Consider the following 23,748-nt stretch of genomic DNA (forward strand, 5'->3'; position numbering starts at 1 on the left):
CCCCCCCCCTCGTTTCCCCAATTCATCGAACACTATGCACTAAGTGTTAGAAATAGCTCCTACTATCGTCTTGTCTTGGTTCGATCTCGTTGACCCTTGTCTTGTTTTGTTGCCCCAAAGTGCTTCTCCCATGCGACATGACAATCTTCAGCCACTAACTTCACACGCACACACACACAAACAAAAGGTGATGAATGAATCATTACTGTTTTCCTTTTCCACGTTTCCAAACTCGTTTGTTTTCTGTTAAATCAAATCGATATATAATATATACACTTTCCTCTCGTGTATAATGAATAGGGAATAGGGTCATTACGTAATTTGTCAATAAATCCACAGTTTCGTAGGCTTTCTTTTGACGATTTCTGATCATTGATCTATGCTTATATCTTGAATCTTGGACCAACCGATTGCATGCAGATCCATATATATATACACACACACACGGATACGAAGCATACTATAGAGTATGTTTGGCAATTGGGGTAGTTGTATTCAGAACAAAACAAGCCTCAATAGATATGTCTTTTCTTTTTTACATCTTTGCCAAATACCATTACACGCAATTATTCCAACACACAAAAGACAAAAGTAAGAGATTTTACAACGATTCAATAGCAAGAACATCACAAAAAAACACAACACGTAAAAATGGGATGGATCAAACTCGGAGAAGCTTAGATCGAGCTACATTAATTGATTAACTAATTAAACATTATCTTTCTCTCTCTCTCACGGTTTTATTACCTTCTTTCTCTCGGTTTAGTTCGACGATGGGTTCAAAGGACTCTTCCCATAAGTCGCTGTCTTCGGACTGTTTTGCCCTTTTCCGGGAACTCTGGGACTCATCTCTCCCCTCAGCTCAGACACTCGCGGGCTAAACGCTTGAGATAGCCTCGGATTTACCGGCGTCGAAGTCGAGCTCGTGATCTTAGGACTACACGTGTGCCTGAATTCTCCTCGGCTTCGTGTAATAACCTCGTCTAGAATCTCTGCATCGCCTGGATATGTGGCAGTGGATCTGATTTCGCCTTCCTGTGAATGTGTTAAGAACCGAGTTAGAATCTGAGAAAGGGAAGAAAAGGGTTTCGAGAACGTTTTAAAGAAGTGGATTGCATTGTACGGAACAGTACCGGTGTGAGATTGAAAGGCATGGCGGGTGACTCCTCGTACTCTGCTGCGTCCAGGTCCTGAAGATGTGCGCCCTTGAAGAATTTGGGAAGGACGTACTGCCTTACAGGTACTAGAAGCATGATCATCAGAGGAAACATGACGCCAGCGATGGGAACCCATGTCAGACCAAAGCAGATTAGAAGATACACTGTCTGGAAAATGGTGAATACTGCAATTGCCTTGAATGGAACAGTTTCCACAAACGTTGCGTGGTAATCTTCAAGGACCCTGTAAAAGAATCCGGAAAACAGAGTGTTACCCGGAAATCCGGAAGAGCATCGAATGCGTTTTCTCGAGAAAAAGATTTGAAATTTACTTGTAGCGTCTGCTCGGGGCGGTGAATAGCAGCAAGATCCTCTCCCAGAACTGGTTTCCAGGCAAGCTTTCAATAGCCATGAACGCAAAGTATCCCCAGAGAACTGATGTAGGGATCATCTTGAGGAAAGGCATTGCTGCAACACATCCTCCGACCATCATGGCCTGAAGAAAATTGCTTAGCCGTTGTTCTTTAACTTCAACTGGTAGCAAATCATCGATCTCTTTCTCGATGTCAAACAGAGTCTCATCAACTGGGGCGTTGAGGTTGCCAGTGCAAGTAGTCGCTTGGATTGTCGATTCCTTCAGCTCTTTTAAACCCTGCAGAAGATAATTTTCACACTCATTTCATCATCAAATCGAATTTCCATTGACAAAAACAAGATTTCTAGAGAATGAATATTCACTTGTGGCTGCTGGTAGACCAGAGGGGTCTGCATTTGGTTGTAAGCCTCTTGCATATTTCCATACAACTGTCCCAAGCTTGCGTTCTTATTGATGCTTTGTCTCGCTGTTCTGACTAGTCTGTTACGAAGCAGCTGCAGAAAGAACAATATTCATGCTTGAGAATTCATCACGGCCTCGGAAGAAAAAACCCGAAAAACAGAATCTCTGTCTGTGAAAATACCTGATTCTTGAGAGTCGCTAGACTCTTGGTGTGCATGGGAGACTGAGGGATGACTCCATTGGATGGAGGGATTCCAATGAGACCGCACATTAAAGTCTGCAGTAGTTTGTTTAATTACAACCAAATAAAACATTCAGTTCAAAGCACTTGTAACATAAAAGATCTTAAGTTCAGTTAGTAAAATCAGGAGATCTGCAGATTCGCACCAGAAATCCGAGAAGAAGTAAATCGTAGTGGTAAGAAGATGGTTTTCTCAAGTTGAACTCCTTCTGCTGCGCGAGCTGTGATGCTACACTATGGTCAAAGTAGTAAAGCACTGCAATCATCGTTGCTGGAATGAACGCTCCAATAATGTAAACAATGGGAACATCAAGCATATCCTGAAATTTCGAGTAAATGGGCATTAGTCCAATGTATAGACTTCTTTATACTAGAGAGAGATTAGAGCAAAGGAGAAACCTTGATGACGGTCCAATTCTCATAAGCACCAGGGGACCAAGGATTTGGGCTGAAAAGTCGCCGAGGAATTCCTTTTGGGACGTCTCCTGCTGGAATGTAGGAGACACCAGTCCACACAAGCACCATGAGTGGAACACCATAGTCTGCTACTAAGCTTCTAAGCCAGCCTGTGCATGAAAATCAAATAAGAAAATGGAAAAAAAAAAGCAACGGGAGACCAAAAGTTTCTTTGGGATCAAGAAAGATTCCGACTTGTGCAAGAAAAATGGCCGAGATCTCCCACTTGTAAGCAATGAATGCATAATTAATGATCCAGATCCCAAAACAAGGAGATTCCAGATCAGTAAGACAGAAACATTTAGCTAACTTATTCATACCAGTTCCATATCGCCAGGATCTGGCTTTTCTGCTCCTAAGTGCAGTTAGAAGAAGACCAAAGGAGAGAACCAGAGCGAACATCCCATTCGCAAACCTCCATGGAGTCGTGAACTCTAGCAGTTTCGGGTTTTCCCGGCCAGGGACACGAAACTCATCCACCAGTCCCTGAATGATCTTGAGTGTTAGAGAGCCGAAATCCAAGAATTCCGGATTCAAGATAGAATTTTGAGTACATGTGCTTACTTTGATGGCTTGTTGCATGAAGAGCATAGCAATAAGCATTCCAAACAATTCTCCGGCTACTCGGGTGAACCTGTTGATGATGGAACATGCCCCCAGTATCGCCAGCACGAACAGCAGAAAAGCTGTCCAAACACAAACCCTGCAGAGATCAAGAATCATACTATGTATTATTACCTGATCACATAAATCCACAAAGAAAACTGATGATATAGCAAGAAACTCACCATCCGGACCAGGCCAGGAACAGGTTGCGACCCAACTCGGGTCTCTCCTTGGCAAAGTTAAACATGAATGTATACATAATTACAGTTGGCTCTGCAACTCCGAGTATCAGCAAGGGTTGACCTCCGATTATGGAGTGTATGATACCGCAAACGGCTGTAGAAACCAAGGTCTGAACAGCAGTAAGAACTCCATCTGCAGATTTCGGAATTCAATTCACTATGTCAGTCAAAACTGTAATCTTTAACAGCCAACGAGATGGGGAGAATATAAAAGTCGATAACTTTCGAAAAGTTCAAAACTTTTCAGGGCAGAAGATTCGATACCGGTGTTTCGCTCCAGCTGTTCGCCGAATGAAATGACAGGAATCGCAGACGCGAAAAATATGTATGTGGTGGGAGCCAGAATCCTACAAATGAATAAATTATAAGTGAATATTCATAAAAGTGAAAGAACACATAGGGTGTATTATATACTCGTCAAGATCAGTGAGTACCTAATTCCAGCTTTGAAGCCGCCGGTCCAGTCTTGCTTGTAGCACATCAACCTTCCTTTCAGATCATTCTTGATCCCTTCGAACGGCACGAAAGTCTCTTCCATGGCTTCTCTCTCTCTCTGTGTGTTTCTGTGTGGCAAATCGCCAAACACTTGGGAGGTCTTCTGTGTTCTGAAGATCCAAGACGGTAGAAGATGATCTCAAACCCCGATCGAGCGGGAACAACGGCTGAACTATTTAGCACAAGACAAACCCATGTCGCAGAACATGTTCAGTTCAAGTTTAACGACCGACAGAAGAGGAAAATGCAGGAAGACCCAGATGGGAAAAACCGGACAAGAGGCTCGAAAATAGATCGAATCTCACTGAAACAGATGGAGAACGATTCATGGAACCATTACATGGAAGTAGCAGAGATTGAGAAAAAGGGTTTTGTTTGGAAGACAAGAAAGAGGCAAATGGTGCTATTACATCAAGAGAGAATCGCAATGTACGTCTGGATTCTAGGAAAGAGCAGCTGAAGGATCGTGATATATATAAGCAGCTGAAGCATACAAAGCCGAAAAGGAAACACACAGAAAAAATATTTTTTTTAAAAAAAGAAAAGAAAAGGAATTTCTACAACATAAGAGAAGGAAAGAGACCAGACAGAGAGTGTTCGAGATGCAATGAAAATGGAGAAGCGCGTGAATGTTTTTCAATTGAGAGATCAGAGAGAGAGAAAAAAAAAAACAATCTTTTGCAATTGCATCATCATTGATGCTACCCACCTCATGTTTGACTTTAAAAAAAAAAAATTTAAAAGTCTCCTCCTTTGTTCATCACATTATCACATGATTCAATTTAGAATAAGTTACAAATCGTATACGTATACCCGCCCTAATTTTTGTACACAATTTTACAAAAATTGCTGATGCAAATCGAAATTTTGTTCTCTCTCTCTCTCGACCAAGTTCTTTAATCTTTCTTCATTGCATTAAATATCTAAAATTCGATAAATCTATGTAAGAACTAAGTACAACGCGAAGGTTACATTTCATATTATATTTGGTCAAATATGGTACGGCCTGTCCAAGCACATGATACGATTACTCTCGCTGTAAAATGATTTTCCAGTGCGTGACATTAGAGTACGAGAGAAACCCGGCAATATTTTTGGGAAACCGTGATATATATGTATGTATTTAGGGGGGATGACGTGCTCGCTTGGCGTAATTTGTTGGGCCGTCTCCATCTTTACCTTGGATTAAAATGTTTTATAATTAATATTTCGGGAATAAATTGGGAAAATTTTGAAGACAAAATATTACTAGAGAGTAAATGACATGTAAACTCATGAAACCATCTTCTAAGTTCTGTCCTTTGGCTACCCTTAATGTTAGTCAGTTCACGAATCTCGTATTTAACATCATTTATGGATATCAAACCATGTGTGAGTATGTGTATATTACGCACAGTGTAGCCTGACATTAAAAGATACAAAGTCCGTACGATGTTGTGAATTCGGGCGCATTGTTTATGGAAATGAGGTCACCTGTAATATAATTGAAGTTGTGTAGATAATATTATATAATAAAATGTGACGTGTAATGCTAACAAGTAACCAGAGCACACAAGCATCTAAGAGCTAAGATGCAAATTTGACCTAACTATTCAATCCAGTTGGTTAACTCAACTTTTTCGCTTAATTTAATATGAAGATTAGACACTTCGATCCAATGTTCAACTGCAGATTCTTTCAACTCATATACACATGTATATGTATATATTCTTCTTCATTTGTGTATGTGTATGTAATGATAATGTATCTGCATACATGCATACGTAGAGAGAGAGAGAGAGAGAGAGAGAGAGAGAGAGTTTATGGGCCATGTGCGGTCGACAACTCATTTCTTAGCCCTCGACGTAATCCAACGTCAATGCACAGCGGTATTTTCCGAAATATAATTTTATAATTCAAGCGACTTTGATTTTAATTTATGTTATAATCACTTGTGACCAAAAATTGTTATCTTGCACAACACATAGAAGCGAAGCAAGGCTCCTTTTTTTTTTCTCTCTCAAGCGTTTTATATATTCTACGTACCATATGAGATTAGAAGAAATCGTAAACTTATAATACCGACACAGATTAAAATTTGATTTTATAACAAAGAATTGAAAAGATCTAACGTGAGAAACCAACTGAATAGATGTTGATAATGACGGTGATTATAAACTCAAGATATTTCTCTATTGAATTATTGAATACAAGTAGGCGACATGACGGGACATTATACACATACACACATCTATATAGTACAATATATTTATATATGTAGACTTAATTTAAGTTATCATGTAACCGATAAATCAAAAAGTCGTCTGCCCACCAGATTGCTGTGACATTGAAAGCTTACGCCACTCCGAAGGCTTTTTTATCCTCCAAAGCATATACTCCGAATCGGGACGTACGACGGATCCTTTCTTGCACTCCCAAATAACCCTCGTCGGTCCAATTTATTTCTCCGCGCGGTTAATGAGAATATAAAAATCATATTATAAAATTTGGAGTTTGCATCATTTTGGTTGATGAATTGTTCTGCAAAGTCAAATTGCGGGTTCAAATCCAAAGCTGTGGAGGAGTATTCAGCCAAACTTCTCTGATTTTTTTAAAAATGTAGTTGGGTCATATTTACGGTAAATTTTCGAATTATAAAAAAAATTTATAGGTCAGCGATAATCTTAGACCGGTCTAGTTGATTTTTTTTTTGGAATAATCGAGTATCATGAGCTAAGATCCAGACTAATTTCGAGATCGAAACATTTTTTTTTCCAAACTTGAGGTTCGAATTCGGGATAAGACAGATGTTTTGCACCCGTTTCACCGGTTAGACTATACAAATTTGGGTTTGAGCGGTTAATTTTGACCGTCCACAAGTGAAGGTAGAGCACCATTCATCGTACTTCGCATTAATCCTCACACAGAGCATCTATTCGTATTCCACATCCGTCTCCAAGTTGTGGAGTCAGTTTCCATTTGAGCTGACTTTGCGATATAATGCATGATCAATATATAACGAGGAGATTATTGATATATGCTTTTTGTTTTTTGTTTTTCGTTGAACAATCCAAGATGAATCATGTCTCAAATTATCATGTTTGATCTTGATATTATTTAGCACCTTGGTTACATCACTATTCGTCGTATTCAGTTTGGATTTTCTTAATAGTATTAGATTTTTTAAAAAAAAACTACATTATTTATTCTAAACTCTTTCTATTATCATTAATAATAATAATAATTACCTTACATGATTTTTTTTTTTAAAAAAGTTAGAGGATCGACAGAAAAAATGTTATATGCGGGGGATCCAAGTGAGAGGAGAAATAGATTTATAGTAAAATATAAATCAACTAGTTCATTAATACACTATTTCTTTAATGATTAATATATATATATATATATATATATATATTGAGAAAAAAAAAGATGTTAGATGACCTTTATGTGGAGCCTTTTTGGTGCCGAGACGAATTAAATAATCAGAGATGGAGGGTATTATTGTAATTATGCCCTGTAAATGACAGGATGTACTAAACTTTCAATTCAATTACTGAAAATCAAGGGCAGGAAAGAAAAAGCTTATCGATCAATTAAACAATCACATATTTCGAAGAAAAAAAAATATTTTTCTTGAAATAAAGAGATTCATATAATTGAGGTATTAAAGAGGAAGAAGGCGGACTAAATTTGATTTATGAAAAAGTTATTCTCTTTATAAGATGGGATCAAAGCTTTGAAAAAGCATAGACATTAGAAAAAGCGACATATATAATATGAAATGAATCCTCGTTTGTCATATATATATATATGTAATGGTTCATGTTTTTAGGGTTTTATTTCAACTATCCTTTTTATATGGAATATTGTAAGTACGATAGCATTAATGCCAATTTGGATCCTTCCATATTCCCTAAACCTAGCCGGAGTTCGTACCCATGCAACCTACCAACTTTGATCCTTTTTATTAAAAATAAAAATAAAAATAATATCAGTGAGAATTATGAGTGTGAGAATTTGGTGGCCGAGATTCTCTCTTTTTCTCTAACGGAGCACACATATTCTTGTTTATTCAGCACTACTTATAAAAGGGACTTTTGATCGAAATTAATTATAAACACCCCTCTCATTTTTCCTCCGGTAGAATATTGTTTAATATATATATATATATATATATATTATGTGAAGAGTAATTGGACTAGAGCATCAAAAAGTTTTTTTTTTGACAAATTTTTTTTTTATAATGTTTATCTATTGTTATTTTGTTATTTAGGGGATACCTCAAACAATATAAATCAAAACCATGATATGAAATTTAGTAATTAACTTAGTCTGAAACTTGATATTTGGATGAAGGTGATGGTTTCTATTTTATTAGTCTATCTAGGAAGCACTTGAAGTGATTATAAAAATAAAAAAAAATTAAGACAGTAATTAAATGCTTTTTTGAAATCAAAAGTATTAACCTAAAACAAAATTAAATGAATGTTATTTAGGCCTGGTAAATAAACATAAATATGATATATGAAGAACGAGGACTTTGGTGGCAACCTGATTCATGTTTCGATTTCTAGATGGAAAGCATTCGGAACGCTCAAACACATCGTCTCTCTAATTTATAATTCACCATTCAATTTGGTAGCAAAAGCATTATGCAATTTGTATTATTCGCACTTTTGTCTTAACAAAAACTGTATGCATACCCTCTATATATATATACATATACACGAATCTTTTTTTTTTTCCTTTTAATTTCTTTTTAAATTTCAGGAACAAGTGGGCAAGATGCTATGCTTTTCACTATCCATCATACGAGGTTCTTTCGTGTTTAAACATCAAATAAAATTAAGCTAATTATGCACCCACTGACCTCCACGTCCGTATTAAAAATTGTGAGAGGAAAAAAATACCAAGTGTGTGTGTATGTGTATATATATATATATCCATGGAAAATTAAAATTTTATAACTTCAACTTGGTTAGAGAGATAAACTTATAACCAGTTCAAAACTGTGAGGCTAGCAGGGTACTTAATTTAGGTTATCAAATATGGTTTTTTGTAGTATTAATTTAATTACTACATACATATATATATATGTGTGTGTGTGTGCTACTTAAGACATAAAATTCCAAATAAATATTAATCACGAGAAAGACTTTCAACCATATATAACTATTAACTATGCTGTATAAATTTTGTCCTTTGTTTTCTCCCTGTTCACAAGTCAAAATGAGAAAAAACAACAAACATTATCCTCTCTCTGTTTTATTTTTTTTACTATTTTTGTCCAATTATGTATACATATATATACTATAGCTATACATCTGTGAATATGAATATATAGCGTATTTGATGTGCAATTGCAATAATAATAATAATAATAATAATAATAATAATAATAATAGGGGGAGAGCAAAAGACAAAATCCAACTGTCCAAAAAGACGAAAAAGCATTGGGACATCAAAGGTCCAGAATTCTAAATAAACCCAAAAGTGAAGTGGTAGGCCCATTCCAAACATCATTTCTCTATTTGCCTTTACACCCTTCCCCTCCAAACCTCCTCCACCGTTCATTTCCATTTTCCTCTTAAACCCCTTATTTTTTAATTTCTTTACAATATCACCCCATATTTTAATAAAACGAGAATTCGTTCCTTTTGTTCTCGTAAAAAAAAAAAAACAAAGACCTTTTATAATTTTAATTACTGGAAAAATTAGGAGCCGTGGGAATGCTCTCGCGTAATCATTAGTATAAATAGTTAGCCCCACTCTTTATTTAGCCCACAAGACCAAATAATGCAATATCATTAAATTATATAAATATTTCACAAAATATTTCTTTGACTAATTAAGACCAAGAATTTCAATCACGATGGTAATAAAAAGAAAGAAAGAACCCTTTAAAACAAACAATTTGCTTCGTATTTTAACGCTAGTTACACCATATTGTTATATATATATTATTTATATGATTCTAATGTATATAATCGACCGATTTTTTTTTTTTGGTCATCATATAAACAACTATGCATCGATTAGAAGGTAGGGATGTTGAAGAAATATGATATAGTTTTTATATAAAATGTGAATTAAGGAGGCTATATAAAAAGACCAACCAAACATCCAATGTATGAAATTATTGTGAACCTGTCTGGATCCATGTCACACTTCCCTTTGTAACCTTCTTTGGGCATCACTCTCATTCATCGAAACCCTAAACTCCTTTTTATTAATTTTCACCTAATCCCCCAATTTAATTGAGCGTCTGCGTTCATATCATTATGTTTGTGTGTGTGTATATACACAAACCAGAATCAGGTAAGAGTAGAGTATAATGGAATGTAACATTTTAGATTTTAAATTTTAAAAACAAGAAAAAGCAAATATGTTTCATAATAAAGGGTCCTCCAAATTATTATAATTTATGAAAAATATTGGACCCTCAAAAAAAGCTTTCATGGCTAAGGTTGACGCTTCCACTCAATACATCGGTGTAATCATTAACGTAATTAGTTGGGACCCAATAATTAATTATGGCCAACCAAAATAAACAAACAAATAAATATTAATACGATATCAGTGGACTTAATGACGATTATTATTTATGGATCATTCGAATGTTTTTTAAAACCTTTTATTTTGTAATTATAGACTTGACGAGGAAAAAAAACCCAAGTAGTTGCATTACCAAACACTAAGCTGAAATTGCAATAACAACCAACCAACCAACCAAACCGGTTTATCTAATCTCCAGTCGTTTTAGCAGAACCCGGTTTACCATACAACAGATCTGGCAACATCGGGGCGAATGATAGCCGCAACAAAGCCATCAACTGATCCACTAAACGGGTCATCAATAGCTCAAAATGATTTCAACTTGGGTTTATTTTCCCGTATTTTTGATTTGGAAAGATGGGGTATGAACAAAATGGTACGGCTATAGTTGGTATTTCGGTCGAAAAGTTAAATTAGTAGAATGTAAAAGTATCATGATTTAAAGGGATTATGATTCCGAGCATGTTCAATTCCACCAAGTTTTTTGAAAAAAAAAATCTTATTTAATTCATTTTTTGATTATCAAATACAAAACAACCAGGATGAGTTCATTTTGTAAGCGAAAAAAAGTTGATATATTCTTTTTCCAATAAAGGGGCTTTTATCAAAGGAAAGCCCAAATATAATGGGCTGAGATTTGTCTTGTCCTATTTTTGGGCCTTCAGGTTTTGTTCATTCATCGTGTGATTAAAAAAGAATTAATGCGGTGAGCGTGGATCGAACACGCGACCTTCAGATCTTCAGTCTGACGCTCTCCCAACTGAGCTATCCCCGCACGTGAAAACTGTTTAATATTAAAGTACATGATTTTACAGGGAATTGTCCAATCAAAAAGCGTTAAAAGACCATTTGGGAGAACCATCGGCGGCAGACGAAGTTTCAACTCTCTCGAGCGCTCTGGTTTTTCTCTGGTGAGTCTCTCTTCTTCCAAGCTCTCTCTTTACTGCTCCTCTGTTCATTTCTCCGGTTCCGCGCTCTACGTGTTGATTGCCGTTTGTGTCTCACAATTTTCAGATCTGCGTGTTTTCTTCCAATTTTCTTGCCAAGACGCTGTTTGTCCCGTGATGTTTCCTTGTAAATAATGGATCTATATATGCATGGTTGAAATATCCAGTGATCTGTCTTAGTTTTTTTTAGACCAGACCGTTCTGCTAGAAATCGGGTTTCAGATTTGAACACCATCTGGTTGGTTCCTCGGAATTAGATCTCGTCTTAGGAATCATGGTGGATTTGTTCCGGACCTTCGAATACCGTTGAGATCGGGCAGAGTGTGTTGCATCTACAGTTGGGGGTTTGCTTTGTTGGTTGCTCAATTGATGAATGAAATTTTCATGGAAATGCAATATGTATGTGTTTTGAATTGCATTCTGAATTTGTTGCTCTGGACAGGATCGCAAAAATGGGGCTGTCTTTCGGGAAGCTGTTCAGCAAGCTCTTTGCCAAGAAAGAGATGCGTATTCTTATGGTGGGTCTTGATGCTGCTGGTAAGACAACGATTTTGTACAAGCTCAAACTTGGAGAGATCGTGACCACTATCCCAACCATTGGTGAGCAATCAACTTTTCTCCTCTCTTGCCTGTTCGGTTTGATAAATTGGTCGACAGCTGTTCATCAAGGCACAGATGTAATAAGTTAGGCTTTGGGATAAAATGAAAATGACACGGTAATCTTAGTGGAAAAATTTTGGTTTTCAGTTTGAAAATGTTTCCTGTTTGTTTGAATTGTTAGTATTTTTGCACCCTTTACATCTGCACGGAGAGTTTGCATCGGTGTTTTGGTTTATATATATACAACTAGCCGAGTGCTGAATGACAGTATCTGAAACCGACATCCATGGTTATCAGGGTTCAATGTGGAGACAGTGGAATACAAGAACATCAGCTTTACGGTCTGGGATGTCGGGGGTCAGGACAAGGTATTGTCAGATGCACTTCGCTTCTTGTTACTTTACAAACTTGTATACAAGGTTTATGTTTCCTTTTTAACTCAGATAGCAAAACGTTTGTGCTGTACGATTCAGTCTTACACGGTCAGGATCCAGCCAAGCCAATTATGGCTACCTGATTCTATTTATATTGTATAACTTTGAAAATGCTTATCTAGGTCCAGTGCTGGTATACATGCATATACAGGCACTCTACAGTTGATAAGCTAAATCAAATATCTGCCAGCATTTCTAGTGGCATCCTTTGATTGCCAAAGGAGTTGCATATTTCTGGCTGAACATTGCTTTATATCATTTTTTTTGTTGCACCTGCTCTTAGCGTGAAATAAGTGCTGTTAATGGATGTAATAGTTGAATTTATGGCTAACTTTACTTGCCCATATAGATCCGTCCTTTGTGGAGACACTACTTCCAGAACACCCAGGGGCTTATCTTTGTTGTCGACAGTAATGACCGAGACCGTGTTGTTGAAGCCAGAGATGAGCTTCACAGAATGCTGAACGAGGTGAAACTCGAAATCACGATTACCACTCACTGGTTGTATAGACGGATATTTTTGTTTGTTCAACTATGTGATGCATTGCCATTGGCATATATGCAGGATGAGCTGAGGGATGCTGTCCTGCTCGTATTTGCCAATAAGCAGGACCTGCCCAATGCGATGAATGCCGCTGAGATCACTGACAAGCTCGGTCTTCACTCTCTCCGACAACGACACTGGTGAGGGCAAAATCCGAAAGCTGGATAATCCGTTTCAGAAACCCTAAAAAACAAATCCTGAACCCTAACCCTAACACTGGAACAGGTACATTCAGAGCACATGTGCCACCTCAGGTGAAGGGCTGTACGAGGGTCTTGACTGGCTCTCCAACAACATTGCCAACAAGGTAATAGACTTTCCTTCCTCCTCCACATTCATTCTTAAGCTTAATAAATAAGTCATATGGTTAATGGAGTGCGACTTTGCAATATATCACAGGCATAAACGGCAATATGTATGGAACCTCAACAAGATATAAGTCAGATGCCTCTGTTTCTTGGGGGTTTTAATGGCCTGTTGTCACATTCTTCATTTGTTCTTTAATATCTTTGTGATTTTCCCTCTCTACTTCCTCTAGTCCTCCGTGATGATAATAACCCATTCAAGAGTAAAATCGAAATTTAAGATTATAGAGTTCGATTTGCAGATTATTGTATATGATTAATAAATCGATTGGACTCGGGAGATGCAGTCAGATCATAAACCTTCAACAGGTCACACCATACAGACAAGAAGAAGACAAATCATCCCTAAACCAGACAGCAGGTCTGGTCCCAGTAACAACAAAACCCGTCTGTCACACGAGACGCAATCAAGAAATCCCGAATTCAGTCGCCGCCCGGATGGATAGTCGGGGAAAAATCATGCTTCCTCACCCTTCTACCCCCTATCTTTACAAATTACAATTACTCCTTTTTTTTTATGTATTTTTAATTTATTCTTTGTATTCCGATGAATTTAACATCCATAGCCATAGGGACCCAACCAAGGGAGAGAATCAGGCAGCGGAAGGTGCGGTGACGTACTTGACACGTCCTGCTTCCGACAGAGCAGCGAATAACGGCTGAAGTTTCACCGGCTCTGTCTCTCCGTTGCCGGCTACAGCTGATGATTTCTTGTAATCCAGGGACTCGTCGTTGTAAATGTCCCACCACTTCTTCACCAGCATCTTTATGTCTTCTCTGTCCATGTTTTCCTCCTCCCCCGTATACCTCCATGGCTTCGATCCCTGTTCCCACACCCACAAAAGCTCGCCATAAATCAAGAATCCCGGCACTAAAAAAGGGGAAAAGATTGAGAATTTGCTGGAATTAGTCACCCACCGCTGCACAGTAGTGGACCACCTTCACTTTGTCGAGTTCAACGTTTTCCGGGTGACGCCACAACATGGCCATGACCAGATTGTATATCAGAGGAATCGGCTTGTATTTCTTCCTGAAGTACATGTTCAGAAAGTCCTGCACCCATCACCACCATCCATGGTGATTCATAACTTTCAATATATAATCAACAACAAATTATGTCATTTTCTTGATTAATCTGACACACTAAACTTCTATGGTTACCAAAGAAAAAACACAAACAGGGTTTCATATATTTCTTACAGATTGTGAAAGAAAAAAAGTATAAATTTACCTGTTCGGCGAAGGGAGTGGGAGGAGTGATCTCGAGGGTTCGGAGGAGATCATGGTAGGAGACGAGGTCAGGCTCGAAGACGAACATTCCGGCGTTGAAGTAGAGAGCCGGTGGCTCGCCAAGCTCGGCTGGCCACTTGACCTTGTCGGGACATTGTTGGCAGTATCCGATCTTGTACTGAGGAGTGTGGCTCCATGTCTTCTCGCAGAAACAGTCCATCACCGCGTAGAAGCTTCCGTCAGGCAGATCGAACAAGTGGTCTATGTTGCCGTACACTTGAATGTCTCCGTCCAGGTATACCATCTTGTCGTACTCCACGAACTGCATATTTCGATTCAAACCCATAAATCCACATATCGATCTCATATTTCTAAGAACAAAGTCAAAATTATTGCACATACAGTAAGATCATACCGTACTTTTTATCACAAAAAAAAAAGATCATACCGTACAGAACATATATACCCACGGAGGTACAGGTTCTAAAATAGAAAATGACATGTCGGAGACTGTAATGACGTCATTACACGAAAAAAAAAGCAACAAAGCGTGACGGAAGTTTGGAGAGTATCTATACCTTCCAGATACGGAGCTTGGAATAGTTGATGACGTAATAAGCCATGGCGAACTGGGTCTGGTTATCGGGCGGGTAAACGGGTTCGATCTCTCGAACAATGCAGCCTTGCTCCGTCAGTAACCTCCGGTGCTCTTCCGGCACGTCCGGTAACACCGCAACTACCAGCGGATACGCCGACTTCACCATCCTCAACCCTTTCGCCAACCCCACCACTCCCTTCACGTAGTCTCCGTCTCCGGCGAGGAACGTCACGTACGCTCGACCCGGCACGGCGGCGGCCATCTTCATCACGGCGGAGGCAGTTTTTATAAGCTCCGGTGCCATTTTCAGAAGTTGATCGCAGAGAGAGCTTTCGCTTCTTTGTGTGTGTGTTTCCTCGTGAGGATTCAGTGACTGAGGGGGGGTGCAGTGCTTAATATAGGCGTGTGCGCGGAAAATCGCAGTTTTTGAATTGGTTGTGATCATGTGATCTGGTACGTACACGTGTACATAAGATGATCGGACGGTGAGAATCTGTTTGAAGGTTCTGGAAATGGGGCCCTCGAATAACTTTGGGAGACACCAGAAGTAGGGATGTCAATTAAGCCCGGAGTCCGAAATCCGGTCCGAGTCCACCCGAAAATTATAAGGACATGGGCCTAAAAAATGTAGGCTCATTAAACTTCGGGCTTTCGGGCCTCGGGCCAAATGGGCTACGGGTCGGTCGGGCCGGGCCAGTCGGGTCTCGGGCCGGGCTTGAGGCCCGTTAATTTTTTTTTTTGTTTTTTCTAACCTTCTTTTCTAAACCAAAGTTTTACCTCTCTATACTTATAAATATGTGTGCCTAAATATATATATATATATATATATATATATATATATATATATTTGAACCAAATGATGAACTTTTATATCTTGGTTCCAATTAAACTTTTTAAAGTGACGGGAATTTTGAATTTCTTAACCATATTATATCATATATAATATATATAAGTTTATATTTTAGAAAGGGTAGAAGTTTTCAAATATATATATTTTTAAACCTTTGTTTGTATATGAACATATTGATTTTTTTCTATAGGTTTTAAATTAATTACATCATAGAATTTTTTTTTATATTATGTTTGTTATTTTTTATCACGTTTAAAAGTTTTTAATCGCATATTGTGGTGTTGGAGAATTGAACAATTGGATAATTTTTTTAATTTTATTTTTATTTGTGAACTAAATAACTTTGTTGTTATCGGTTTTAAAAATATTTTTGTTAAATGTTTCATATTATTATTATTATTATTATTATTATTATCGCAAAAAAAAAATTTATTTAATAAAAAGTCCGAAGCCCGGCCCGAACCCGCCCGAAACCTTGTAGGGCCGGGCTCCGGGCCATCGATCCTAGACCCGAAAAATAAATGGGCGGACCGGCCCGACCCGAAAAATTCTAGGCCCGAATTGAACCCAGTCCGAACCCGGCCCGACCCGCCCATTTTACACCCCTAACCAGAAGCAGCAGCTGCATTGCCTATTCGTGAGAAGTGGGGTTGCGATGCCCTGTGATCAGGTGCACGTATGAGTTCGGTACTCTTTTATTTTAATTTTCATGTCTATTATAAGTTTAGTTATAATAAAGTTTTGAAAATGTGTACTGATTTCCACACAGATTTTAAAAAATAAAATAAAATAGAAGAATCACCAACTTGAATTATATACTTTTATCTCAATGCAGTTGGCAAAATAATTTACAAAAATAAAAAATATAAAAAAAAAGTACCAAGCAGCGAAACAAACAAAACAAATGTGAAACGGGGTTTTATCAAATGTGAAACAGATGGGAGGCGTGAGATACACGCGCCACCTGGTTTGGGCCCAATATGGGCCCATTGAAAATAGATATTGTGGCTGGTGATGAAAGAATCATGGGCTCCACTTGGCTTTTTTCCAGAATTACTGAAATACCCCCAACCGGCCCACGAAAGAAGAGTCCCGGTCCCGTAGTGACCAACTGAAGTTACGACAGTCTTGGAAAGCAGATGATCCAAGTGGCGAATGATATTTGTCTAAGCAAGGATTAACCACTTATTCTCCTTCTCGAACTCTCTACCACCACACTTGTTGAATATTCAAAAGTATACGGCCTACTTTTTTCTCGAACAATCCTATAACAACTATGAATTAACATGTAATTATATTGCATATTACCCTTTCATATATATATATATATATATATATATATATAAAATACCCTTTTTCTCGAGAAAAGTTCCGAGCAGGGACATCATGGATCGATGAGTCTTCCCAGAAAGTCCAATAACAAAAATGGGCAACTTGGACATTATTGGGCCTGATTGGGCTTATAAGACCTCATGGGCCCAATTAACCCATTTCAGTATACATACAGAATTATTCATTATATTATATTTTTTTTCCAAGTCCGCCTCTTATTCATTATATTACATTCTTCTCCGAACGTGTATTTTGACATTTGCCGGAGAATATATATATATATATATGTGCACATTAAAGTTTTATTTTTTTTAAAAAAAAATATGCATTTTGTCTTCCTATCCCTCTAGTGCGCGCATATTTTATTTGAAATTGTTATTGTCTTATTTTATTTTTATTCACAGAGCTTTGAACTTGAAGTCTGTTGCCTTGGTGGGATGCTTCTATTCCAAATTCCAAACCGGAGACTTTGGTCAAAGTCAACTCCCTAAGTGTCCGACTTCAGGTGACATGCAATGCATTGCAGACACTTTCTTCTTTCCATTTCCCAAACAAAACTTGTGAATTCCCCCCCTTATATATATATATATATACATATATTGATGATTATTCTTTTTACATTGGTAGTGGTGGACCCCCTCCCTTTATTCTCTCGTTTACCTTGGTTAATATATGTTCTTGTTATTTACTGTCACCTCACATCATTCTCGATTTCTAATCCTGATTTCTCTGTTCCATTACGTGCTACACACACATATATACATATATATATATATATATATAAGTTTAATTTCATGAAAACAGAATATGCGAACGAACGTTAATCGTCTCTAGTCTTTATTAGCACCTAAATATGATTTTATTCTCTGTGGTAATCTGCAACAAACAAACGCAGATCTCCACTCCTTTTTTGAGGTTTCTGCATCTCTTTTTTCCAAACATCGTGCAAAAAGGGCCCGTCTTTGTTATTCGACTATCCATTAGGAATGCCTTTGGAATATTTCCCATAAAATTGTTTCGAATATTATAACTCACTCCTCTCAAATAATATTTTTAGAATCTTTTGCAATCTTATTCAGGAATTGTTGGTGGGATCGAGGACGATCGACAATATACCGAGACAAATTGCTAAACGGGGGAGATGAATGATATCGTATAACGATTGAAATTTATATCTTATTTATATCTCCCAGACATTTTATTAAATATTACATAATATTTAGATTTGATCTTATTTTAGTTGTTTAATATAAATATTTAAAGGAAAGATCAAATCTAAATATTATGTAATATTCTTGATATCTTATGTGTTTTCTTGATATGCAACTTTGCTATTAAACAAGCTTACTTATATGCTAAAAGTCAGTATATCAACGATCGATAAAGCGAATGTAAAAATAAAAAAAGGATAGAATTTGTAACGCGTTCAAAATGGAATAGACGGTAAGATTTGTGAGATATGTCTAGAACCCATTTAAGATATAATATCAAAATAAAAACCACTTTATTCTAAAGAGTTAGGAGGACAAATTTTTGTGAGGACCACTTGGGAGAGATGCCGATCTCAATTATGCAACGTTTTCATTCAAACGGAATATTGAGAGTATGTTGGAAACAACCATTGAATCCAGCCATGGTTTTTTTTCCTCTTGTCAAAATAGATCATCATCAGTTCAAAGTGTATACATACAAATATATATACACTCTGAACTGATGATGATATATACACAAATATATATATATACACATTGATCACCTATAGTATGATATTTTTTTTTTCTTTCTAAATCGTAAACCCTCGTGGTTTGATATTCCTTTGTTAAATAATCTAAGTAAGAGATGGCAATCAATACCTTTTAAATGGACCCATTGGACCATATATATATATATATGGTGCTACGGACTTTCAACTTATACAACAATTTAGTAGACAGTATCTCTCAAAGGAAACTAGTTAAAGGGAAAAAAAAGTTATATAAAGGGATAATCGCATAAAAATACCCGAACTTTTACAAAAATTTGAAATAAATACCCGAACTATAAAATTGTCATATAAATACCCGAACTTTTCACAACTTCCACATAAATACCCAAACTTTTAAATTTTTTGTAAATCAAACACGTATCCGTTAACGTCGTTAAACGCAACTGCTGACTCAGCAAAAAAAACTGCTGACTCAGCAAAAAATTGGTGACTCAGCAAAAAAAATATTATTAAATATCCAAATATTCATCTACATATATTTATACTAATATATGCATATAAATTCACACATATATATATATAAATATATATATTAAAAATAAAATTATTTATAATTAATAAAACACATATACATATAACTACAATATATATATATATATATCATTACTAATGCATGTATATTAAAATAAAAATAATTAAAATTAAATTTATATACATACGTAATATACATATTAAAATAAAAATAATTATAACTAATATATAAATTTAATTATAATTATTTTTATTTTAATATATATGCATTAGCAATGATATATATATTGTAGTTATGTGTATATATATTTTATTAATTATAAATAATTTTATTTTTAATATATATATATATATATATATATGCATATATTAATTTAAATACATGTAGATGAATATTTGGATATTTAATAATATTTTTTTTTGCTGAGTCACCACTTTTTTTTTTTCTGAGTCAGCAGTTTTTTTTGCTGAGTGAGCAGTTTTTTGTTGAGTCAGCAATTGCGTTTAACGACGTTAACGGATACGTATTTGATTTTAAAAAAATTAAAAGTTTTGGTATTTATGTAGGAGTTGTGAAAAGTTCAGATATTTATATGATAATTTTATAGTTCGGGTATTTATTTGGGATTTTTGTAAAAGCTCGATTATTTTTATGCGATTACCCCTTATATAAATGGTATTTTGTTGTATTTCCCGTCACTATTTCAACCATAACATCAAACAAAAAAGATCATATGATGATCGTAAACTACCATATAACCTTTCTTCCACTTAAATTTGTATACTAATTACTTGCTTTTTTCGACACGTCGTTGATTGTTTCCTTTGCCAAAGTTGGACCGACAGACATCAAACCTTCATGTACGACGATTGGTCATTGATAAGGAGAGTTAATTTTAAGATTACTATGCAATGGAGGGTACGTACTGTGGCGAGCAAATGGAATGTTTAAGGATTCAATGGTTCATAGAGTTCCACGCTTTACCCAAAAAAAAAAAACGGTTCATGGAGTTTTAATTATTTGCATGAAAGGATCTTCTTTTATATGTATTATGTTTAAGGATACATATATATATATATATATATATATATATATGTGTGTATATACCATATAGAGCGTGTGTGTATATATATATATATATAAGATCCAATCAAAACTGATCATAGCATGTTAATGTATTTATTAACAAGTTTCTTTCGCTACACATCAAATGTTAACTTTTGGAATAAATAAATATTGAATGCAGCTAAAAAAAATATTTTAAAAAAACGACTGAAAATTCGGTCTCTCTCCTTCAATTAATTATTTATTTATTTATTAGGATATCAAGGATGCAAATTTAATGAAAAAGTAGTCATCTTAGTCTGACGATTCTTTGACTTTTCTCCCCGAAAATGTGTTTTAATTTCAAAAGCTAAGTAGTCCCCATTTCGCCTAACACCGTTTCTCATTTGACTTTGCCTCAATTGTCAACAGTTCTTTAATTTTAATCAGTTCCAATTCTTCCAAGTTCTAACTCAATAAGAGAAGAGAATCCGCCACATCACGTTCATTTTCTTTTGTAACTATTAAAAAATAAATTATTTGCCATTAAGAATATTATATTATCTTGCAAATCCTTTATTCCCCCCCGTTCTAGAAACAAAAAGACGTAGGGGAAAATAAGTATATTTTACTCAATAAGAGTGTTCATTTACTAATAAGACACGTGTAAAAAAGTGTTTTGAATCTATAAATTTTTAAAAAATTTCAAGAATATTTTTTGAATTTATAATATTTGTGAAGTGAAAATAAACTCGAATGATTACATATTATTCAAATGCAATCAATGTTAGATGCATTTTTTTTATTTCTTTTTTCGTATAATCTAAAATTTTACAGTAATTTTGGTCCAACTACGTTTCCAACAAAAATAGAAAAGTCCGATTTTTTTTACTATTATAAAAAACTATATCCTCCATCCCTGTATTTTATAACAAATATGTATGCGAGTGTTTTCAAAGGATTTTAATACGAACTTATCTATATTTTTGTCAAAAAATGGGCTTAATTATTTTCTAAAAAAATAAATATATTTAGAGCAGTTGGAGACTATGGTACGCCGGCTATGTCCGCTCCTATCGTGGGCCAAATTCAATGAAAAAATTAAAAAAAAAATACCCCTACAGAGAGAGAAAAAAAAAAACAAAAATCATTGAAAAAAGGCGAAAATAAAGAGAGTGAGGGGAGGAGTGCGTGTTACTATAGTTAAGGAGAAGTCAAAGGGTCAAACTTATCATTTAAAATCAAAGAAGGAAAAAAAAGAACAAAACACATAGTTTAGTAGCAAAGTTCCACTTTGGAAACACACTCATGCCGTGTTCTATGTTCTAATCACTCTTCAAAGTTCCTACTTATTAAAAAAAAAAAATCTAATATCCAATTTTTAAAATACTTTTTTCCCCCATGATTCCTTTTGTGGGTTATATAAATACTGCCACACAAGCTTAATCTCCAAACCTTCCTCTGCACCGTATCTTTCTATCTCTCTCTCAAACCAAATTCTTTGACATTCCAATGGATGAATACGAACAAAACTCAATGTTCCCCACTAACGATGAAGACTCCGATGTACGGAAAGGTCCTTGGACCGAGGAAGAAGATGCCATCCTCCTCAACCATGTATCCGTTCACGGCGAAGGTCGTTGGAACAACATCGCTCGCTCCTCCGGTACGAAATCATACATACACACGCATATCGTACGTGTGTGTGTGTGTATACGTATGCCCATGGCGGTATTATATATCTTGATATGTATGGATGTACGTGCATGCAGGGCTCAAGAGGACTGGAAAGAGTTGCAGGCTGAGATGGCTAAACTATTTACGTCCAGATGTCCGACGAGGAAACATAACTCTTGAAGAACAGTTTCTGATCCTCAAACTCCATTCTCTCTGGGGAAACAGGTACTGTCTTTGTACTTCCCCCGCGTATCGTTGATTATACGGTTTTTTTTTTTTTGTAAAGAACTTGATTTTTGTCATATGGGTCTTGGTAAATTAGGTGGTCGAAGATTGCCCAGTATTTGCCCGGAAGAACAGACAACGAAATCAAGAATTATTGGAGAACTCGAGTTCAGAAACAAGCCAAACACCTCAACTGCGAAGTTAACAGCAACCTCTTCAAGGAGACAATGAGAAATATCTGGATGCCCAGGTTACTCGAGCGAATCCACGCCCAGTCATCGGCTTCCACGTGCCAAACCGGAGAATCCGCACTCACCGAACCGGGTCAGCTCGATTTCGCCCCGACCGGGCCGGTTCTGGACCAATTCGTGGACCCAAACCAACAGTTCACGGCGTCGAACTCGCCGGAGACGCAGATCTCGACATTTTCCGACCAGGGTCAGGCGAACGGGTCGGGATATTGCCCGATTCAATCAGGTTTTGATGGATTCGATGATTGGAGCAGCGGTGGGGACGGAATGGAGACATTGTTGAACGACGTGGACAGTTATTGGAACATTCAGGACCAGTTCTGCAGCGAGACATCGTATTCATACAATTAAATCTAGTGTTGAAGAAAGAGCGTTTACGAAGAATTCAATTGCGTCACGTCTGGTGTAACCATTCGTGCGTATATCTTGCGTGATGCCATTTTAGATACGGCTTGGCATACGAAACTTGACTTCATGTCTCCTTCTTTTTCTTTTGTCTGATTATGGGCCGTTCATCACGCAGGGACATTTATATGTGAATTATCAAATTCAACGTACTTTTAATTAATTACCAGGAAAACATTCTCTCTTTGTTATAAATTTCGAGATGTTTATTCATGCTAACTAGAATCATGCATGGCGCGTTTACTATATTGTTAATTTTGATAGACATATCTCCACGTCAAGACGATGCGTTTCTCTCTCCCTCTCTCTCTCTCTATATATATATATATACATAAAGGTGATTAATGTGATAATTTATACTTATAACCCTAATCAAAACATTCATGTCGCTCAAGAACATGTTGAAAGCACTCATGGGTATACACACATAGATATGGGAGATATACGAAGTATCCTAGTCTTAATATTGTTCACCCTTAATTGCTTTTCTGATCTTT

At 36.4% G+C, this 23,748-nt stretch overlaps 4 protein-coding genes and 1 non-coding gene across 5 annotated transcripts; 2 read left to right on the forward strand and 3 right to left on the reverse strand.

Moving 5' to 3' along the window:
- Positions 1–486: 486 nt before the first annotated feature.
- LOC104802136 (probable boron transporter 2) lies at positions 487–4,569 on the reverse strand. The gene is made up of 12 exons (XM_010525598.2): positions 3,915–4,569; positions 3,745–3,827; positions 3,421–3,613; positions 3,197–3,335; positions 2,953–3,118; positions 2,576–2,742; positions 2,323–2,496; positions 2,117–2,212; positions 1,896–2,027; positions 1,490–1,809; positions 1,134–1,401; positions 487–1,035 (listed from the first exon to the last, which is right to left on the reverse strand). Exons 1-12 carry the CDS (start codon positions 4,016–4,018, stop codon positions 763–765), a joined length of 2,115 nt encoding a protein of 704 aa, XP_010523900.1. The 5' UTR covers positions 4,019–4,569; the 3' UTR covers positions 487–762.
- A 6,645-nt stretch (positions 4,570–11,214) lies between these two features.
- TRNAF-GAA lies at positions 11,215–11,287 on the reverse strand. Its single transcript has one exon. It is a non-coding gene; the product is annotated as a tRNA-Phe (tRNA).
- A 62-nt stretch (positions 11,288–11,349) lies between these two features.
- On the forward strand, positions 11,350–13,643 carry LOC104802137 (ADP-ribosylation factor 1). The gene is made up of 7 exons (XM_010525599.1): positions 11,350–11,423; positions 11,902–12,059; positions 12,357–12,427; positions 12,843–12,962; positions 13,059–13,177; positions 13,263–13,344; positions 13,437–13,643. The coding sequence occupies exons 2-7, from the start codon at positions 11,912–11,914 to the stop codon at positions 13,440–13,442; spliced, it is 546 nt and encodes a 181-aa protein (XP_010523901.1). The 5' UTR covers positions 11,350–11,423; positions 11,902–11,911; the 3' UTR covers positions 13,443–13,643.
- A 93-nt stretch (positions 13,644–13,736) lies between these two features.
- Positions 13,737–15,566, reverse strand: LOC104802138 (galactinol synthase 1). Its single transcript, XM_010525600.2, has 4 exons — positions 15,211–15,566; positions 14,634–14,954; positions 14,321–14,455; positions 13,737–14,226 (listed from the first exon to the last, which is right to left on the reverse strand). Exons 1-4 carry the CDS (start codon positions 15,532–15,534, stop codon positions 13,996–13,998), a joined length of 1,011 nt encoding a protein of 336 aa, XP_010523902.1. The 5' UTR covers positions 15,535–15,566; the 3' UTR covers positions 13,737–13,995.
- A 6,549-nt stretch (positions 15,567–22,115) lies between these two features.
- Positions 22,116–23,414, forward strand: LOC104802139 (transcription factor MYB108-like). The gene is made up of 3 exons (XM_010525601.2): positions 22,116–22,359; positions 22,466–22,595; positions 22,693–23,414. Exons 1-3 carry the CDS (start codon positions 22,206–22,208, stop codon positions 23,195–23,197), a joined length of 789 nt encoding a protein of 262 aa, XP_010523903.1. The 5' UTR covers positions 22,116–22,205; the 3' UTR covers positions 23,198–23,414.
- The last annotated feature ends 334 nt before the right edge of the window (positions 23,415–23,748 follow it).

Source organism: Tarenaya hassleriana, unplaced genomic scaffold, assembly GCF_000463585.1.
Source record: "Tarenaya hassleriana unplaced genomic scaffold, ASM46358v1 Cleome8, whole genome shotgun sequence".
Classification (NCBI taxonomy): domain Eukaryota; kingdom Viridiplantae; phylum Streptophyta; class Magnoliopsida; order Brassicales; family Cleomaceae; genus Tarenaya; species Tarenaya hassleriana.